This window comes from Xiphophorus hellerii, chromosome 1, assembly GCF_003331165.1.
Source record: "Xiphophorus hellerii strain 12219 chromosome 1, Xiphophorus_hellerii-4.1, whole genome shotgun sequence".
Taxonomy (NCBI): Eukaryota; Metazoa; Chordata; class Actinopteri; order Cyprinodontiformes; family Poeciliidae; genus Xiphophorus; species Xiphophorus hellerii.
In genome coordinates this window covers 20,721,882-20,742,696 of record NC_045672.1, presented here as the reverse complement: position 1 = coordinate 20,742,696, position 20,815 = coordinate 20,721,882, and the positions used below count along the sequence as shown (strand labels likewise).

The window sequence follows — 20,815 nt, the reverse complement described above, 5'->3', positions numbered from 1 at the left end:
GTGATATGCATTAGCCAAAAGTGAAGTTATAGGAGTGATGCCACAAAAAATTGTTTCTCTTCTACTATAACAAACGTCAACAGGCGGCGTTTCCTCAACTCTGAGGGACTTTAAAATAAATCATTTTCTTTGGTGACACGAGACAAAGCTCTGTAAGGTGGTTTCTGTCACACAAACAATAAATATGTTGAAGACCATCTGATTCCCAGGTATGGTGGATAATCTATGAAACTGTGGGCCTGTTTTTCTCCCAAAGATCATGGGAATCTTTTTGAAGTGCAGAACAGTATGAACTCCTTAAAATACCAGGGCATTAATGAAATAGATTTGGTGCATATTACCATTAAACAGAAACATACGTGGTTTTTGTTTAATGGATCTGTCAGCAATGGAATGGACCAAAGATTTAGTCAAATAAATGTCAGTGTGGCTCTGACTCAAAATCAGCCTTCTTACATGTCTGTCCCAGTCCTAAGCTGAACTGAGGAGAACTCTAGACAAGATACTGTGCAAACAGGAATGCTTAAAGAGGCCTCTTCGTCTATGTGCCAACCTTCTGAAATATTATAAATCAAGGCAAAGCAAGTGTGTCAATGACTGTGTCACCAATGGTAATGGTAGAAACAATGACTGAAAGTTTGATTCTTTATTTTTTGTGTGTCAGATTTTGTCCGTGTCTGCGGTAGATGTCAGGGACAAGTTAATTTCTCTCAAACGGAGACAGAAGAAACACTCTCCTGTAACTGACATTGAAAGCATCCATCTGACTTGACTGGATATTAGGATTAGGATTAGTTTGGTATCCATCAGGGATATGGAAGTTACCTTTTCAGGTCACATGGTGTTGCATTCTGAGAAGGGGGGTAGACTCTGTTTGGGGGTCGAGTGCCAACAGTGGCCATGGCTGAGTGTCACTCCAGATTAGTGTTCGTCTAAGGAAAAGCCAGATTTCTCCCCTGTGTTATGTCAGTGAAATGTCACGCTGCATGTGACTTTCCATTTGCCAAGAACATCCTCTTTGCCTTCAGTCTAGAATCTGCATAGATGCTTGCAGTAAACTCCCATATGCAGGAGAGACTCTCTGCTACGCCACTTCATTATCAAGTCTCCTGTGATTGAATGAAAAGTCAATTTTGTGTGGCTGTTGTCCTCATTATGAAGCATTATGGGAATTTGACCCTTCATCTCATAAAGTGTGATGAGTGAAATAACTTCTCCACTATTTCAAGCCCCATCTTATTAGTTACAATAAATAAAGAGTGATTCAGTTGTCAGAGCTGCCCCCATTTCACTGTCATAATCACATTTTCTGAGTAGGACTTATTGTTATGTCTGGAAAGTGTTTTTTAGGCCAGGTCAACAAATATTAACATAGTAATCTGTACATACTCCAGTTTCTGTGGAGGATAAACACATGAAAAAAGGGGGAGCTTGTAAAAAAAACAAAAAAAAAACTTTTAAAGCATAGTAGTGAAATTGAGTGAATTCTGCATCGTGGTTGCATTTATGTACTGGAGATGGAAGAAAATTTTAATCTTCGGCTATAAAGAGAAATGAAATTCAGAAAAAAATCAACATCTCTTTCACTTTATTTCAACCTGTCTTTGTCCTGCATCCATGGAAACCATGTCATCCCTTCTTTTACCTCAGTAGACACTTTTAGTGAGAAATGTTCTACAACAATATCTAAAAAAGATGACCTTGAACGGTCTTTCTCTCTCTCTCTGTTCTCTGTTTTCACTCCTGTCTTCGATTTGTTTGTTACTTTTTTCTCCTCTTTCTCCCCTATTTCTTCATCTTATGACTATAAGTTCACACCCGCCCCCCTGGTTCCATTACACTCAAAAACGTCTCTCTTTTTTTCCCATCCATCCAGCACCAGTTGGAGAGAAAGGACAGTCAGAGCAGCTCCCAGCACAGTGTGTGCAGCCATCGCAGCGCCCACACCGACTCTCCTAGCCACCCACCCTCTGCCATGCCCAGTGAGGCAGTGGTCCCAACTCCAGCAGCTCCCACACAGCCTCTGCCGGTCTTGCCCCTGCAGGACCCTGCAGATGGCACTCTCACCCTCCAGAAGAAGCCAGACCCTTTCAAGATTTGGGCGCAGTCCAGGAGCATGTATGAAAGTCGACGTGAGTATATTTCTTTGGTCCTGTTGGAGGCATGATAAATCTTCCATGAAGGTTTCTTCTTAAAAGCAACCACACATTGCTTCACTTCGTTGGAGTTTGAGTCAAAAATCTACAAGAAAACTTATCTGAAAGATTTGAGGCACGTGTGTGTGGCATGTTAAGGCTTTTTTGTGCTTGCTTCAAGATTTTACACATCGTCACATCCGATTCTGTGACAAAAACAGCCTTGAGGGAGAAGTGTCCTTGGGAACAAGCTAATCAAAAGGCACATAATGTGTTTTAATTTGCCACGTATACACACCATCAATACCTTCCTCTTTAAAATCTGATGTACAAATCTTTTAAATGAAAGGTCACAAATTCAAAAGTGGATGCACCTCATGTTGAAAGATAAAACATTATCTCATCAGACGAAGCAAAAGAGAACGTCTCATGCATTGAAAAGTTTACTTGGATGGCAAACTAAAAAAAAACACAATTGATACCTCAGATTGCAGCTATGAAGCTCTTTTATATCCTGTCTAGTCCATGGCTTGTTCCTGCAATATTCATGGAGAAACACTGAAAATGTGATGAGAAGGAGAGTCTGTGTGATCTAAATCATTCAGACCTGAAGAAGTATGCAGTGCTATAAACTCTCAAATCCTGCTTCATGTGGCAACAAAAAGCCATTATGTAATCAGAGTGGGATGATGTGCACGGCAAGTTTGTTGTTGGCTTGTCGAATTACTGTTCTTGGCCAGATGCACTAGTTGTGCACCAGCCGCATGTTGCAGAGTTGCTTAATAAGAATGTCAGCAAGAAGAAACTAGGACTGCTGCTAATTAAATATTAACTGGGTCTTGAGAGGGTTGCTTTAAGCTGCAGATGATTGGTGTATATGTTTGATAACCTCTGAAGAAGCTACAGCCCCTTTTTTGATTCAGCGGGGGAGCAAGAGGAGACACAATGAAACAAGAAAGAGGGAAAACAGAATTACTAACAGCCCTAGATTTCCTGCCTCCATTTTCATGCTGTTCATACCACCCCATCCCTGCAAACACTGCTTGAGTTCGTCAGCAGATGCATTTGTGCATCCAACGTATGTGCTTGAAAAGCACTGTTGCAGTGAAGGAGAGTGTGATGGAAGGGTGAATCCTAAGAGCAGAAAAAGAAAGCCGGTTGGCTTCTTTTTGATGTTTCTCATGAAAAGAAAATGATTGACACGGTCAGTAGGGATAAACAGATACATGTGTTGGCCCTTCTTTACAGAATTGCTTTAATTCTGCCATAGTGTGCAGTTTGTTTGCGTCAAAACCAATTTAAGGTTATGTCACAGCATTTCCATCACAGTATGAACTTTGACTAGACCATCTCAAGCTTTATTTTTTGGATGAAAATAGAGGTGGACCTGCTATTATGATTTCCATCAGTGTCCTGTTGCATCTTAGACACTAATGTGTGTCAAAAAAAGCAAAAACTGAGGAAAGTTGCAAGAGCAAATAGAGCAAACTCTCAGGATTTTAGATCTGTTTCTGCTCCTATACTAAAAGATGAATTAATTATTTTCTCCGTAAGGTTGCACAGTCAACCTCAGTCTGGGATCTTTCTTCATGGAGTTTGCTTGTTCCTGCTGTGTATCTCCCTGTGTAAGAATGCTTTCCCTCCTGGCGCTCCAGCCTTCTCCTCTAATCCGAAGACCTGACTGCCAGGCTAATTGGTCTCGCTTAGTGGCCCTTTGTTGAATGTTTGTCCTGTTTTGTGTATTTTGTCTGTCCTGTGATGGATTGGTGACCTGTCCAAAGTATACCCCACCTCTTGCCCAATGAGAAATGGGCATCAGCTCCCACAAGACTTTGTAAGGTCAAGTTTGTGAGATGGGTGAAGGGATGGAGTGACGGCTCTCCATTGAAAGAACTTTAAGCCATAGGAAGAGCTTGTGGTGCACTTTTGAAGCAGCAACTTTTGTCTGTACCCTTGATAACAGTAACCTGTCTAGTGTGAGCAGATAGTAATGACTGTGTTATTCTTGTCTGCTAATTTGTATGCATCCCACCAGTTTTGGAAGGAAACATAATATGGACACATTTAAAATAAATGTGCTAGTGATACTGACTTCAAAGCATCATTGAGGCTTATCTCTTTCTCAACATAATATTAAAAATAACAGAGTCATTTCTGCACTCTGGTTTTACGTCATGTCCTCTTTATCCAGGTGAGTCCTAGCATTCCCACCAAATTCTCCAGAAATGCTCTGGTGGAGGGCAGAAGTAAAATAGATGGAAAACATCTTTCTTGTTTTAACCTCTGACTCTGGAAGATGTTTCACTTCTGAACCAAGAAGCTGCCTTAGTTCTGACCCATGGAAATGGAAAAGAGATGGCTTCTCTTAAAGAAAGCAAGAGAAAGTCCAGCTGCTTCTCTCGTTAAAATATATACACAGAGCTTTGATCACTTCTCCCCCCAGGTGAACTGAGGGTTAATTAGAACCCTAGTAGTGACTTTATTTCAAACTAACCACACATTAGATGAAGGCGAGGGACTTGGGTTCACTGCCGGCCTCGAGAGGCAGCCGTACTGACAGCAGGCGGTGCATTAAAAGAGGCCTTGTGCCTCCTGTGCATGCTGGCCCCGTGGGTTGAACAGACTGACACTGAACTGCCTGCGTCCTCCTCCACAGTCTGCTTACTCTGTGGCAAGATGCGAATGTGTGGGACACTGCACATGTTTGAGTAAGATGTAAAGCAGAGAAGAGACAGAAAAATGAAGAAAAAAATCAATCTGCGCAATTCAAATTTGTGTTGTAAATACAAATTAATAATATATCTCCTTTAGGTGAGGTTTTAGGTTTTCATTGAGGTCATCTTAAACAGAACATGCACAAGACGATAGAAGCAACCAACCACAAACCATAATGTTTCTAAACTGACCAATGAGTTCTTAAATAGATGGGTTTAGGTATGTTTTGACTTTCAATAAAAATTTTGTTTGGTATAAAACACAAGGCCAACAATGGTTCATTTGCAAAAAGCTTTCTAAATTACAAGTGAGAATAGAAGAGATAAAATAACAGTCATAATGAAAACCTAAAACTTAAATAATGTTCATATTAGTAATGATAAAAAAATGAAGAAATTGACAATACCACTTCTTTGGTTGAGAAAATGTTGAGAAGTAGACACAACGCAAACATATAGAAGCTCTTAACTAGGTGTACTTTCTATGCAAAAAGAAAAAAAAGGTTAAAGGGAGTTAGTTGAGACTCTTTCAATGGCTTCCTCCAGGAAGGAAAGGACTAAATACAAAAGTACTGGGCCTGGTGTACTCTCTATAAGAAAGTAAGGCAAGGAAAAAACACAAATGTATCTTGGATATTTCTGTGACAATGCCTTTGCAAAAAGGACAAGACACACTGAACAATGATGCACTGGTTTAGTGATTAGAAAGCACTGGTTGTAGTTGATAAAAATAGTAACTTCTAGGTTTGTAATGGATCAATAAGGAGACATCTCACAGATTTTTTTTTATGTATGTTTCAGTGCCAGATTGCCAGGAGCAAGACATTTTCCTGTGGCGAAAGGATACTGGTTTTGGCTTCCGCATTTTGGGAGGAAATGAGCCTGGAGAACCTGTAAGTGTCTCTTCACCTTTAAATCTCATTATTTACTGTAAATGCTTACAAATTAATAGATAAGTGTGTATATAAATGCTTACATACAGTAACAATACTTTTCTGAATGCTCCTCAGTTTCAGGCTGCTTGCTTCATTAGTTTTTCTCCCCCCTGTCTTTTCAGTTCTGTCTGCCTTTATACCAGAATAGCACAAAGTCTTAACAAATTACTCCCACTCCCTATCTGGAGCTGTTGCTCTCTAGAGAACCTTACAGACAGCTTGTTAGGAGAAGCAAAGGCCGTATCCTCCAATCCTTGTGCTGTTGTGCATCATATATTTGTCTTGAAAGGGAAAGCAAGTTGAAGAATGACAGAAAGCTTGCAATTGGATAAAGTAAAGTGGTAGAAAGTTTCAAGCCTGCCTCACAGGAAGTTGGTTTGTTGATTGGTCCAAAAGCATTCACAAGCAGAAAGTCTGCTTTGATATGATGGGCCAAGGCCAGAGCAGTCTGGGCTCAGTCAGCTAGATTGGTATATCGTAGTCCGAGGAGGTTAGCATGTTGAGTTAAACAGTACTTTATAGGGAGGGCATAAGTGGAAGCTCTGGAATATTGAATCCAAAGAAAATATGCTGAAGTTTCTAACTGTAGAGTTATAAAAGGTAATAAAGATTGCAGACATTTCTTTGACAGCCATTATAGTTTAATTGTTTCAAAATCTGAATGTCGGCCTGTGGGATTACATTTTTTGGATGTTTTTGGTATACCTTCTTCTAATCTCCAAAGTATCAAATGTTTATCCAACAAACATGATGAAAGGGCCAGCATTATGTAAAATTCACTTTAATAACAATAACATCATTCTATAATGTTATTAATCAAAAACATACCTGAAGTGTTGTCTTGATTCTGTCATGCATGTTTGAGAAATCCTTTCATTTCCCATGACAGCCATTCAGCTGTGCAAAACCCTTAGGGGAGCAGTAACTCCCCCATTTAGCTCCTTCAGACTAACCAGCAGCAATTAGTAAACATCTGGTGGAACTGTACATCTGCTGAGCTCGTTATATGAGCTACTTCTCAGTGCAACGCTAGTAAAAACCTTACAGGGTTAATAGAAGAGCGATGTTGTGATGACATCCTGAAGGTGGAGTTTCAGAAAGAGCAGGAGTTTAGAGACAAAGACCCAATTCTAAGGCATTAAATTATAAAGTCATATTTCTCTTAAGTTATACTTCATAACTTAACATTTGTATAACAATTGAAGGTAGCATAGCTACTTGATTGTACTGCTGGCCGTTATGTCATTATGTTCCTAGAATATACATTATACTGCCCCTTAAATTCTCCTGTCATTCATAAACACACTGAAATAATTCAACTGAACTCCCTGTTTTTTTGGCTTTCTGAACATTCAGATTCTTAATTTCTTATTTATTTGTTAAAGGTATCTTGAGTGAAACATTTCTGTCTTTTTCCAGATCTACATTGGGCACATAGTGAAGTACGGGGCTGCAGATGAAGATGGCCGTTTGCGGTCTGGTGATGAGCTCATCTGTGTGGATGGCACAGCGGTAGTGGGAAAGTCACACCAGTTGGTGGTTCAGCTGATGCAGCAGGCTGCCAAACAGGGTCATGTCAACCTCACGGTCAGACGCAAGACCCCCGGATACGGAGGTGATGAAAGTTTCTCGTTAAACATGTACATCTATCTGTGTGTCATACACGGTCACATTTGTGTTATGTAAACATATTGTTGCCAGTTGCTTCTTAGTTCATTTATTTGACCACTGTGCTCTCACCCTCTTTATCCCCAGTGTCAAAGGGAGAAGGTGACGTTCCCCCATCGCCGGCCTCCTCACACCACAGCAGCACGCAGGCTCCCAGCCTAACAGAAGGCAAGCGGACCCCTCAGGGGAGTCAGAACTCACTGAACACAGTCAGTTCTGGCAGTGGATCTACCAGCGGCATAGGCAGTGGTGGTGGAGGCGGCAGCGGGAGCGCTGTGATTCCGGCCTCTCTGCAGCCTTACGACGTGGAGATCCAGCGGGGAGAAAACGAAGGATTCGGTTTTGTGATTGTGTCGTCCGTCTCCCGGCCTGATGCTGGCACCACATTCGGTAGGTGATGCAGGACTGTGAAATTTGTTTACTCTGTAGAGAAGCCAGAATTCTGTTAAAATCTGCTGCTCTCTCACCCATATGAAAAGATGTATTCCTCATCCTGGCCCTCACCAATATTTCCATCACATTCTCAATCCCACTGATATCAATATTAAACTTTTATGCATCGCAGCAACACACCAGACATGCATTCAGTAAAGTCGGTCAGGCTTTGAGGAGAAATTGCACAAGCTGTCCTTGAACAAATTCAGTATAAAGCTCTGAGTGATGAACACAGATGTCATATCAAGGACCCTTGTGTATTTAGCTGTTACGATAATGTAATGTGATGTGTCATAGGTGAAAGACGAGACTGGACGATACTCTAGCCACACTAAGTGTCCTGAGGAGGTTCCACTAATACCAGGAGCTAATGGTGTTGCTTTCCAGAATGCAATTTTAGAATTAATGTGTTATTAACAATGACAGTGTTGGAAAATGACCTTGTCTGATCTTCTTCAGGCCTTAAAAGGTTTCTGTTTTTCCTTCTTCCCCTTTGTGTTTTAGTGTTTTTGCTCCTCCTTTATTCCTAAGCATGACTAAGACGTCTGCTATAGTGCCCTGTATTCACTCCTCTAATGGGTTGTAACCATGTGGGACACGGGCTGAAATCAAGAATTCATTTTTAACAAGTGACATTACTCTGAGCGTTCCTTCAAGATTTCTTAATGCCTGTCAGTTCTGCGAAAAATAAAAGCAGTTTCGTCTGATTGAGTTCCCTATAAGTGTTGGACAAAAACCATTTTTCCTAAGTCTATCAAAACCCATCCCCCAGCTGATCCCCTCGTTCCATGACCCAGAGCTGGTGTTGTGCTTAGCAGATTGGGTGTTAAATCCTTGTCAAGCCCTGTAATGTCCCATAACTCATTATTTAAATAAAGTGACAGCATACAAGTGCATTTTCAATCAAGGCAGAGGAGAGGTGAATGTGAAGAAAGGTTATGTAATTAATATGGATGCTGCACAGATTTCTGAATGAAAGCTGTAGGAGAGATAGAAAAAGTGAAACAGAAGGAGAAGGACAACTGGTGAGAGCAGGGATTTTCCCTAAGTTGCCATCAGGAATCCTAAACTCATTTTGATTCAACGATGTCCTGTCATGTTTTCAGTCATCACCTGCCTAGACTCACATAAAGTCTTAAAGGGATAGTTCAGAATATGGTGAGGTTCTGTGAAAAGGTTATAAGCAGTTTGTATCATATGTGCAGTATATAACTTTCTCACAAGAAATCTACAATCTATCTATAACCCAAATTGTTGTTTACAACGTCCAGACCATCTTACCTAAAAAAAAATAATGTGTCTTGCACAAAATACAGATTAAAACATGTGGGAATATCAACTTTTGCACTTAAAACTAAAATTGGATAATATAATAAAATTATTTAACATACCAACGACTCATCAACTCCACTTCTAAGGATGAAGAACAGAGAGAAAATTGAATATGGTTTACGGTACTATTAACTTGCTGTTTTTAAATTTAATGTTATTGTGAACTGGTAATTTTTAAGTGGTATGTTATTCTTGCTTTGGTTTATCAATGTTGTTAACAATGGAAAGATCGCAAATCACAACAACCTGCTATTTCTTAAACCTGAAATTATATCTGATCTATCTGTTTTCAGCAGTAGGGATAGTATTTTTTAGATGGACATTTCTTCTCTGATAGTACATTAGCTCTGATTTTCCTCTCTGACCTTTTGTTTACAAAGACAAAAGAATACACCTGTTGGGATTTCAGTGGTTGCTTTAAATTTAGACTCCTTAGTCACATTTCTCTTGATTCCTTGTCTGTTGGTAACAGATGGAAAATAATCATTTGATCACAGAAATAATCCTTTTTTCACTTTGGGTACTTGCAAAACAAACACCTGTTTAAACCATAAGTTTAGTTTCGTCTTGATTAAAGCTGCAGCAACAAATAGTCACGTTCAGACTTATCCAAGCAAATGTATGAGATCAGAGTTGTTTTTAAACAGTAGAAGTCCTTCAGAGTACAGTGTTAGAAATTAACTTCTTATGATGTTACGGTGGGTTAAATATGAATTGCTCATGACATTTTAACACAAGCTCACCTAAAAAAAACTTCTGAACTTTCCCTTTGAATTCTTATCATTATCTCAGCCAAGGTACCATAGTTCAGGTACCTGATTGTATAAATACCCATTGATCCACTTATATATCAGATTCCCAGATCTTTAATTAACATGTCAAGTTGGGGGACAAAAGGACATCCTTTGCATTTTTATTAAGGAGTACATCAATTTTAGCTTGACTTCTCTTTTCTGTTTTTTTACAATAAAATTTGTAATTTGTGTGCAAACTCCAATAGTTTTTCACCTTCATTTGGTGATTTTGGGACTTGGTGATTTGAATAATTAATCTGCCCTCCTTTTTCTTTCTTCTATTATGTTTTCTCCTTGTTTCCCACTTACATTAAATGCAAATCAACACAAATAATCATCTCAATCAAACAAATCTATACCGCACATTGTTTTTAAAATGAAAAAAAAAAACAAACACAAACACATCTAACATAAAAAGCTGGAAATGCTTGTGTGGCGATGCCCCACAAAATAGGCCGCATCATAGAGGGCAGCCCGGCGGACCGCTGCGGGAAGCTGAAGGTCGGGGACCGGATTCTGGCCGTTAACGGTTGCTCCATCACGAACAAGTCGCACTCAGACATTGTCAACCTGATCAAGGAGGCTGGCAACACCGTCTCACTCAGGATCATTCCAGGCGATGGTAAGGCTCTCATCTTTCGACATCACATGGATGTTTCATAATGCATCATGATGTGACTTATTCATAGTTGTAGTGGGAGGCAAAGGGCACCAATGCTTTTCAGAGACATGAGAAATTTTTTTATCAGGGCGTGGAGCCTTTTGTAAGAAGCAAAATCACTAGGTAGGAGTAAGCCAAAGTAAATTCTCCCTTTTCTTTGATTTTTGTCCATTTCGTTTCTGGATTGAACAAATTAAACACTTTTTCTTCTGGTGATAATTTCACTAACTTTTACTATTAAATATAATACAATATCTCAGCACAAGCAGTCTACTTCCCAAAGCTGCATGTTTCCTGCAGGTGTTTTGATGCCTGTTAAACATAACATTTTGTCAATGCACAACTACAAACTTAATATATGATACATCATCACAAAGTGGCACAAAATTATGGAGTAGAAGGAATATTTTTGATAAATGTGCTTTGTATTTGTATTATGACCACCTGAGTCGATTCTTTCAGAACCACTGTTCACTGCAATTACAACTGCAGATCTTTTGAGGTGTGTATCTACCAGATTCACACATAGAGAGACGACTGATGACTTTGTCCACTATTCTTTGAAAAACAGTTCAAATACAGTCAGACTGGATGGAGGGCCAGTGTAAGAACTGTTATTCCAGGGGTGGACAACTCCAGGCCTCGAGGGCCGGTCTCCTACAACTTTTAGATGTGTCTCTACTTCAACACACCTGAGTCAAATAATGAGGTCATTAGAAGGACTTTGGAGAACTTGACTGCACTTAGGAGGTGATTCAGCTGTTGGATTCAAGTGTGTTGAACCAGGGAGACATCTAAGAGTTGCAGGACACCGGCCCTCGAGGACCAGGATTGCCCACCCCTGGGTTATAATGCAGTCTGGTTTCATATTCTAATTGGATTTTGGTCTGGACTTTGACTAGACCATTGAAACACAGGAATATACTTCTATCTATATTATCCTACGTGAGAAGTTGATATCTGTAACTAGTTTAGAGCAGCTCTATTGGTGTCCTGGCTCCTTCTTTGACTAATGCTCTTCCTTTTATTTAGTATATAATCTAACTCTTACTTTAATCATCATCCCTGAATTATCTGAAGTTGTTCTTGGTCTTCAGGATGTTGTTTGTGCACTATTGTTTATAACAAACCAATGTAAAACAGCTGATCATAAACTGAGTGCACATTACAGCTAGAGCCAACTTGTACTAGATTTTATGCAGGTGTATAAAGGAGGGAGGGCCTGAATATATAATTATGTCACATTTTTATTTATTTTTTCTTTTCCTTTCACTTCAAAATTATGCATCACATTGTATTGGTCTATCAGATAAAAATCCAACAAAATGCACTGAAGTTTGGGTTTTCATCATGACATAATATATAAAAGGTTAGTGGGGTTTGAATAGTTTTGCAAATCACTGTATATCATCTTCAGATAGAAAAATACTGGTTCAACGGACACAGAACATTTTAAAATGAATTTTCAAAAGATTAGGGATGAAAAGTGGTGACAAGAGTCACCATCAGTGTGAAACCTATACAGATACTAGAAACACAATCCAAGAGGGACTTGGATTGATCTCTGTAGGACAGCGAGGAAGTCATATTTTTTTGGAGATTAGTGAAAAGTGACTAAGGTGCCTAAGAAGAATGAAACAGGCTGATATTCTAGAGCTATGCTCCTTCCAATTGAAAGCAGCCTTTTTTTAAGTTTTTGATCTTAAACTAGTCAAAACAATAAGAGAGAGTCTTTTGTTACATTTGTGTTGTTTCCGATCCATGCAAAAGTGTTCAGTGTTGTCAGTGAGGAAAATAGCAGATGACAGCATCACACACAGTTAGCATCAGATCAATACAGCTGCCTAAGGGTGATTTAAGAAACTCTTTTGGACAGTGGTATTTTGTTCACCACAGTGCCTTTTAGAGACCTCGCTCTGGGCTGAGGCATTTAATAAAAACACCCACTTAATTTAACTTCTTGTCCCTCTATTTTCAGAATCTTCCAATGCTTCTCTGCTGACTAATGCAGAGAAAATAGCTACCATAACCACCACGCACACACCTCAGACCACAGAGTCAAGGTAGGTCCTGATACATTTTTAAGTTTCAAATTTCATATGTAATAATAATAGTAAAGCTTAATGTGGCATAAAATATATTGCCAGCATGAAATCTTTGTTTTCTTTTTGAAAGGAATCATTCGAAGTCAAAAGGTGCTCCTCCTCCACCTCCTTCACAAACTCAAATGCAGGTAAGTGTCAGTATTTTCAATGCAGTTAACTGATTTTCTACTTGCGATTGCCATGTATATGTTAAGACATGAAGTCATGGTTTACGTTCTGCCTAAAACTATAACAAATGTGTTGAATCATTTATTGCTCTGGGAAAATACATTCAAAACTAAAGTGTATCTAAGCCCAAATAACCTATTTTTGGTTATAAACTGTCTAATTTGGTTTGTAAGGGTGCTATTTTTAGATTGTTTTTGTGTACATTTGTTTAGTTTTGCAATATTTTGCCAATCTAACACTCAAATAATGTTTATATTTCTTGTGGTGAGGAAATTTGTGAATTGTCACCTCTCTAAAGAAACACAAATTGATTCATGACAACAACAGCGAGTCTCTTGAGAAGAGCATAACTTTTGTGTACTTCACCTGTAATTTAAAAAAGGGACTGGGTGAAAGAAGACAGAAATGTTCTTAAACCTTTTCAACCGCAGTATATTTTACTAATCAGTAGGGGGCAGTAACACACCAAGAGATGGACGTAGAAGGGATAAGTTGAAGACTAAGAATGCAAATTAAACCACGGGATGAGTTGAACTTTCACTTCATTTCATTTTTAGCAGCATTATAAAAAAAGTCATAATGTGCACATAATGACTTGTAGTGAGTTGTCCGGGAAACTGGCACAATTTATTTATTATTTATCAGCAACATAAATTAAACTACAATTTTTTCATTTGTTTGGACTCGCAAACAAAATATAGATTGTAGTTTTTACATTTGACATGTGTTAAAATGCCTGATAAGTGAGAGCGGTTTGCATGGTGTGCATTGTTTTGCACACCAATACAACTGATGTCACAGAAAAACATTAAATATGTGTGACTTTGTTACTGCATTGCACAGTGATGGCATTTCGAAGTCAACTCAGTCATTCTTTTGGTTCCCTTATTAATGAACTGAAGGAGTTTTGCATTTATCAAAGAAACGATGGAAAGGAATATAGTGATATCAAATCAATACAATATTTAGAAAAAAAGCTGTTTTTTTATGTTTAGAGATTAGGGTATGATGTGTGATAACCTTATATATACCTACATTGGTATGAACTTTTATCTAACATTTTGTTGACCAGTCTAATTATGTTCTCACATAGAAATCTTGTGTTTGAAGCAAACTTTGGATGAGGAAACTTTGGGGTGCAGCCCTTGTGCTGCCCTTGCTTGGTGATCTGCACCCTGCTCACATGTACTTCTGCATTAATTATTCATGTATTCCACTGTATTGTACTGCCATTGACATTTTGAGGGTTTTTTTTGTGGAACACGACTTGATTAGTTCTGAAGTTTGGACTCATCAGTCGCTGTCCTCAGCACAATGAATAAGTCACTGTTTCCTAGTGTTTCTTGTGTATAGATATATACTTTTTCTTACACCACAGGACGCCGAGTACTATTCTGTGGACCTGGAGAGGGACAGCAAAGGATTTGGCTTCAGCCTAAGAGGAGGCCGGGAATACAACATGGACCTTTACGTGCTGAGACTAGCCGAGGATGGGGCTGCTGTCAGAAATGGCAAGATGAGGGTATGAAACTCACAAGTTCCCTCTGATTCTCTACTAAGAACATTTTGTCAGGCTAAATTTCCTCTTTTCGCATTATTTATGAGGCCACTTTATCACTTGGCTGTCCCAGTTACTTACCTTCTCCGTTGCAGGTGGGAGATGAGATTCTGGAGATTAACGGTGAGAGCACAAAGAACATGAAGCATTCACGAGCCATTGAACTGATCAAGAACGGAGGTCGGAGGGCGCGGCTTGTCCTGAAGAGAGGCGATGGATCAGTACCTGAATATGGTAGGTTAACATGCAGCAGATGCTTTACTTCCCTTCCAGTAAAGAAGTCGGATCTTTTTTTCATGTTGTAAACTCAGTGGAATAGAAAATGTATTTCCTTGAACAGATACATCTTTATTGTATACTTAACAATATTTTAGAATAATAAATGCATATTTTATTCTATAGGGCCAAATGCAGAAAACTTGAAAAAATCCAGCTTTTTACATGAGTACAGTTATTCAGTGGGACAAAGCTACTAATAAAAAGAAATACAATTTACAATAAGATATATGTACCACACTTACTGGCAATCATTTATAATATTGATGCATATAGAGAATATAGAGAGGAATCTTTTGCCTTTTTTTTTTTGCAGTCTTTAGAGATCTGCCCAGAATTTGTATGCACTCTTCTCTTCAGCTTCAGTTTTTGGTTTGAGGACTTAGATGACCATGAAAGACGGTGGATTTTGTCTCTGTCAAGGTTTTTATGTGTTGATTTGGTATGTTTTCTAGATCAATACATTAAAAAAAAACAATATTGATCTGAGACTATTGTAATTTTATGTTAAAATCAAGATCTTCTTGTATTTCAAGGAGTTTATTTTGCCATGCACTCATTGAGCCTTCGTAGGTGAAATATGCTCATAGCACCACAGATTCTCCACCTTGCTTAACAAAGGGCATTAGTACTTTTTCACAAATTAATTAATGTAGACACACCTGAACTGTTGAAGACTTTTTGTATCTTACCAAAGTACCTTCTAATCATATACATATTTCTTTAGAATTCTCATTTTTCTTATTACTGAATAAATGTATTCAAGATAAGATTGGAATTTTCAGAAAGATTAATACACTACCTTTTTACCGTTAAGTTAATGCCAATAACTGAGGAGATCTGTATTGATAAAAGAATGACTAAAACTTATATAGTGGGATTTATACAGGAAACTGTACAGTAAAGATGCTCCATAGGTTTAACAATGCCTTTGCTCTTCGGAGCTCTGTTCTCTACTGTTGTATTATTTCTCATAGTAATCCAGAGATTTATGTTGGGGATCATTTTTAAAAATTGAAGTGAAGAATATTTTTGTCTTTCACGCCAAACCCCTTCTTCTCTCAACGGATGTACTGTAAAACAGCTTGTCTGTTCTATTTGTTTTCTTCTCTCGCCTCCTCCTTCCTTCTCTCTGATCGTCTCTTGTTGCTGGGCTCTTCCTCCTCTCTCCAGCGATGATGGCTCCTCATCTCGCTGTTGGTACATTGAGGAATGACAAGATGGGAGAGCCCTGTTTCTACCTAATGGGCCAAAATCAGACAACGGTTTGTAGTAAAAAAAAATAAAAACAACAACAACTCTGTCCCAGTTCACTCTCCCTGTCATCTCCCCTCTCCTCACTTTGAGTTTTTATACAGCCTTTCAGCTCATCCTGACCTGCATCCTACTTTGTTTGTGTTTGTGTGCGGATGTGTTTACACTGTAGACATACTTTATGTCTCATCACGCTTGAATTAAACTGTACTTATGTGGCTTCTGTCAGTCCATATAAACCGTACCCTTCTGCCACTTAAAAAAAAACCTGGAACTAACTTAATGCCACCACTCATCACATGCTGCTGCCATAGCAACCTGTGTTATTTGGCAGACATTCAGCCAAATGCACATTTTAAATTTGGTTTTGGTTTGTTTTGGTGTGCCTTTATCATACTGTTTGGAATGACCTCCTAGGTGCCTGCTGTGTCATTGATAACCGCTGCCCTTCACTTGCTGATGTGTTGCTCCTGCTTTTGCTGATGTAACCTGTTTAAAAACGTAAACTCAACTCCCAGAGAAGATTTGTGTTTTTTTTTTATTATGTTTGCAAAGATTCAAATTTGAATCTGACATATCACTATAGAAAAGGCTGCTTGTTTATTTGGAAAACATGCAACATATTAAAAGAACACGTCTTTGCATGATATTCATAGCTGCATTGATTTGTGTTGTGCCAGTGCAAGCAATCACATAATGCAACAGAAAAGTCATCTGTGCAAGATACTGTAAATGTAACTCAAATCTATTTGCATTCATCAAATCCCTCTCCCTTTTGCCTTTCCTGCAGACGGCAGCAGTGACGGGCACCCTCCCGCACCCAGGGCACAAAACACTCCGGAAGTGAGAACGTTGCCACCAAAAAGCCGATATCACACCTCATTGGAGTCCAGTTATCCACCAGACTTTCACAAACCATCACGCCTGGAGGAGGCTGCACGTGGCCGAGGTATGGACAAAAACAGGGACTGGGCTGGCTCGGATCTGATGGACTTCCACGGCCGGCAGTTTAATCCCGATCATCATCACACCTGGAATAACAGTCACAGTCAAAGTACCCTCCGACAGCAGTCTCCCGACAACAGCAACGACAGCAGCGCTGGCAACAAGAAGAGCCGAGGCCGCAAAGTCAAGAAGTCTGAATCAGAGAGTGGTATCTCCAAGCTCCTGAAAACTCTGAGGAAGGACAACTCGGGAAAGAAGGCTGCTGCTGCCGAAAAACTGCGGGGTCGAGAGCTCTCGAGCAGCAGTTCTACCCTGGACAGAAGGTTTCAGTTGCACCGTCGTGGCTCCCTCGATCGCTCACCAACCAGGAAGCGCAACTCATCTCCAGATCGTCGGCGGGCGAAATCCATGGACCGCAGGGCAGAGCGTGCGCACCGGGACCACACACCTGAGAAGGAGTACGATGATGGAGGGTTCCTCTCGGTCACCCCTGAGCGGAAACTCTTCGAACGGAAGCACCTCAAGGAGTCCCAGGTAGCTGGACGAGTGAGCGAGTCGTCCACCCCGGACCGCGTCAACAACAGAGGGGATTCTCTCCCCAGAGGCCGTGCGTATGAGAAAGCCACTAAGAATGGCAATCTTCTGAGAGACTCTTCCTCAGAGAGGAAGGAGGAGAGACACCGGATGAACGGGACAATGGAGAGGCGATACAGATCGGAGCAGGACTCTTCCCCTGACAGCAACTATAGCCGGGATGAGCTGAACTATGCAGCAGCGCCCAGACTGAAGGACTATTACAGCATGATGAAGAACAACGCTGCACACAACAACGCTACCTACAACAAGACAGGACCCATCAATAACGCCGGAGACCGCAGCTCAAACCAGATCCCTGAGCCCAAGAGAAGGCTGTACAAAGAAAATTCTAAAGACCTCAGTATCTAGAGGGAGGAGAGTACCCTCACTGCTCTCTCCTCTGTCCGTACAAACTACGTAACATACACTGGAATTGGACTTGTAACAATACTAACTCTTACTCTTTATTTGGTTGAATTGTTTATGAATTGATTTGATTGACTAAACTACTTGTGGTCCCATCTAGAGATTTATAAAAACAGCAGGAGTACAATCCCTCTATCAGTTTATACTGGTTGTGTTGTCATTGTTCTTGTTATTTTGAGCATAACAGAGGTTGTTGTACTGTAGTAAAGGTATTGTATGTGCCTGCATATGAAATCAGTGATATTGCTTTTTGTAGGCATTGTTGACTTTAAATATTTGTTCCCTTCAAAGGTCTGAATAATGCTTCCATTTGTGGTAAATCCTAAATCCTGAGCTTGTTTTTGAAATTATTTTAGGTGTCCTTTTCGCTCCTGAATAACTGACACTATAACTACTGATGGTTCACAAGAACTGTGGAAGTAAAGCAAAGCTCTACATTTAAATTGGATGGTGAAACTAGAGCATTAAATTATAAATAGTAATAATATATGACATTTCTAATTTTGCTCTATTTATTTAGAATTTCACTCGCATCTTGAGTGAGCTTAATTAAATCTTTAAGGGCTGAGGTAGAAGTGTAAGCATGCTGTACTTCAACTTGTGTTGCATCATTGTTTGACAGCCCATATTATTCCTAATAGAAATTATTTTCAGTGACTCTGAGGCCCTTTCTACACTAACACAGATGTTTTCTGCTGTGCTTCCGCCTACCATCCATAGAGTTTTCAATTAAAAACTACATATAAAAAAGCACTATAAGGCGAAGATTTGTAAAAACTTTCTCTCCACTGGATGTCCAGAGATTATATAGGAAACAATGACCTGGAGAAACACTTTTCTTAGACCTGATACACATTTCTTTTCTAGAAACCACGGCATCAATAGAGCCAATTTAATTTTTCTTTTCTTCAAAAGAAGGCGGAAGTTAAAGAACATATTTCCTAATTTTACCAGCTTTTGCTTTTCAAATGTGTTCAGCCTTATATCTCACAATAGATCTATTCATTCCATTCAGTTTTTTATATTTCTAGAGTGGTTTAGCTTGGATTTGAGTTTTTGGTGAGCAGAAGGTGAGTTTTTGGTAAGAGAAAGTGAAGAATATTTTTTTTAAAAGTCAGTGTGTGCTATAAATGTGTTTACTCTGGATATGTGGTGATTAACCAAAATTGTGACTTAGAATCTGACTTTTTAATTGCCTGCTCTTCCTTTCTATGCTAAAAACTGTAACAACAGTGGGGTAATTATTCTTTCCCACATCGCTCTTGATTTGTCCGGACTCTCCTCCCAGTAAGCTGAAGAAGATCTGAGGACAAAGGATAAACTTAGTGAAAGGAAATACGATCCAGTTGTTTTGAAAGAATCTTTACCCTAGCACAGCTTTCACCAGGATTAATATTATTTTAAAATTGTCATTAATGCTAGCATTATCACCACCTGCTGGCGAAGCACAGTTATTACAACATTTAAAAGTTGTACTACTGAATACAGATAGATTTTTAACAAAGGATGAAAACATTGAAAATATCTAGAGTAGTATAGCTGGGACCTGAGACTTTTTGTTTAAACCAAATGACTAGTTTTGCCCTTCTCTAAACTGAAGCAGCCTCTTTCTACTACATCCGAATCTGTTCATGACACAGTGAGTTTCCCAAATTTCTCAAAAAGCCTGTGTAGTAATTTAGAAAAGTCAGCATTTTTGCCATACTGCCAGCTGAAGCTGCCATAAAGTACGTTTATTCAGATATGCCAAAAAAAAAAAAAATCATTAATTATCCCTGTGCAAGATGCATGTGTAAGTTAAAATGTAGTGTAACAACCTTGTTAGGCCTAAAGAAACACTGTAATCCCTAACACTTATTTCTAGCCCAGTTCTCATATTTATTACACCCATTGTCCATCCTCTGGGCCCTGACACGTTGAGCTGATGAGGTTTGTTGGCACGGTAACGTACAGTGAGTCCTGGTAGATGAGACAACTATTTCTGCCACTCTGAGCCACACTGTCACGCCACTGTAGTCTGACTGCTGCTTTTTCATGTTTTTGTTTTTGTGTGATTATTCTCTGTTTTATGTTTTGTTTGAAAACTAGAACTATATATTGGATGAACCACAACAAATGCATTGTTTCATCACCGGTGTCACTATGGTACTGTATTCAATAAAAATACAAAACCAAACAAAAAATGAGAGAGGGAGAGATAGAGTCACAGTTAGGAGGTTGGTCATCACCTGTAAAGAGATTTTCTCTCCCAATGTAACTACTAGGAACTTGTCAAGGAATAAAATGTTGCCTTTTTCTTGCACAAAACAGAAATTTATGAAGAACCTCTGCAGTGAGGAATGTGATATTGTGTTTATATCTCTGAAATGGACCTGACAATTTATGGTAAATATGTTGATTTACTCTGGGTCAGGTATATAAAGACATTTTAAAAATGAAAGACTGTATTTGGTCAATCAACAGCTGATAAATGGTTTGAATCTCTCTATGGTTAGCCTGCCTTTGTATTATAAAGCACTTGTATGCAGTCTGTGTTCTTCAAGCATTATTTCTTGCAGTGTGCTCCAGACATAATGCTGTCTCTGTGTTGATAAAAGCAGTACATGTATATGGGCCAATCTTTTTTTATATAACTATGCATATATAAATACTACATTGTCCATAGCTTTATTTGACCCATGAAGCTATACATAACATTAGTCAAAGTAAAAGTAGATGTGGACTTATCCAGCTTCTTTTCCTTCAGATGGATTACAATGTATATGTAGCTATCAAAAGAAGTATGTGGATGCTATTTTTATTATCAAATAAAGTTTTGCATACAAATTCAAAA

The 20,815-nt window shown here is 39.1% G+C and overlaps 1 protein-coding gene across 19 annotated transcripts in view; it reads left to right on the top strand.

The window, feature by feature from the left end:
• The window catches only part of LOC116707478 (membrane-associated guanylate kinase, WW and PDZ domain-containing protein 1-like), a 105,570-nt gene extending 84,755 nt beyond the window's left edge, over positions 1-20,815 (top strand). For 13 of the 19 annotated variants that reach the window (XM_032558566.1, XM_032561680.1, XM_032560070.1 and 10 more), the window contains 10 exons: positions 1,877-2,132; positions 5,651-5,742; positions 7,204-7,399; positions 7,540-7,842; positions 10,432-10,635; positions 12,653-12,737; positions 12,850-12,907; positions 14,326-14,469; positions 14,601-14,739; positions 16,826-20,815. In XM_032558566.1, coding sequence (XP_032414457.1) covers positions 1,877-2,132; positions 5,651-5,742; positions 7,204-7,399; positions 7,540-7,842; positions 10,432-10,635; positions 12,653-12,737; positions 12,850-12,907; positions 14,326-14,469; positions 14,601-14,739; positions 16,826-17,925 — 2,577 coding nt within the window. In that variant the 3' untranslated portion in view covers positions 17,926-20,815. Of the gene's footprint in view, positions 1-1,876; positions 2,133-5,650; positions 5,743-7,203; positions 7,400-7,539; positions 7,843-10,431; positions 10,636-12,652; positions 12,738-12,849; positions 12,908-14,325; positions 14,470-14,600; positions 14,740-15,954; positions 16,047-16,825 lie in introns of all 19 variants that reach the window. The other 6 variants (XM_032564716.1, XM_032566942.1, XM_032565510.1 and 3 more) reach the window with 3 other exon arrangements.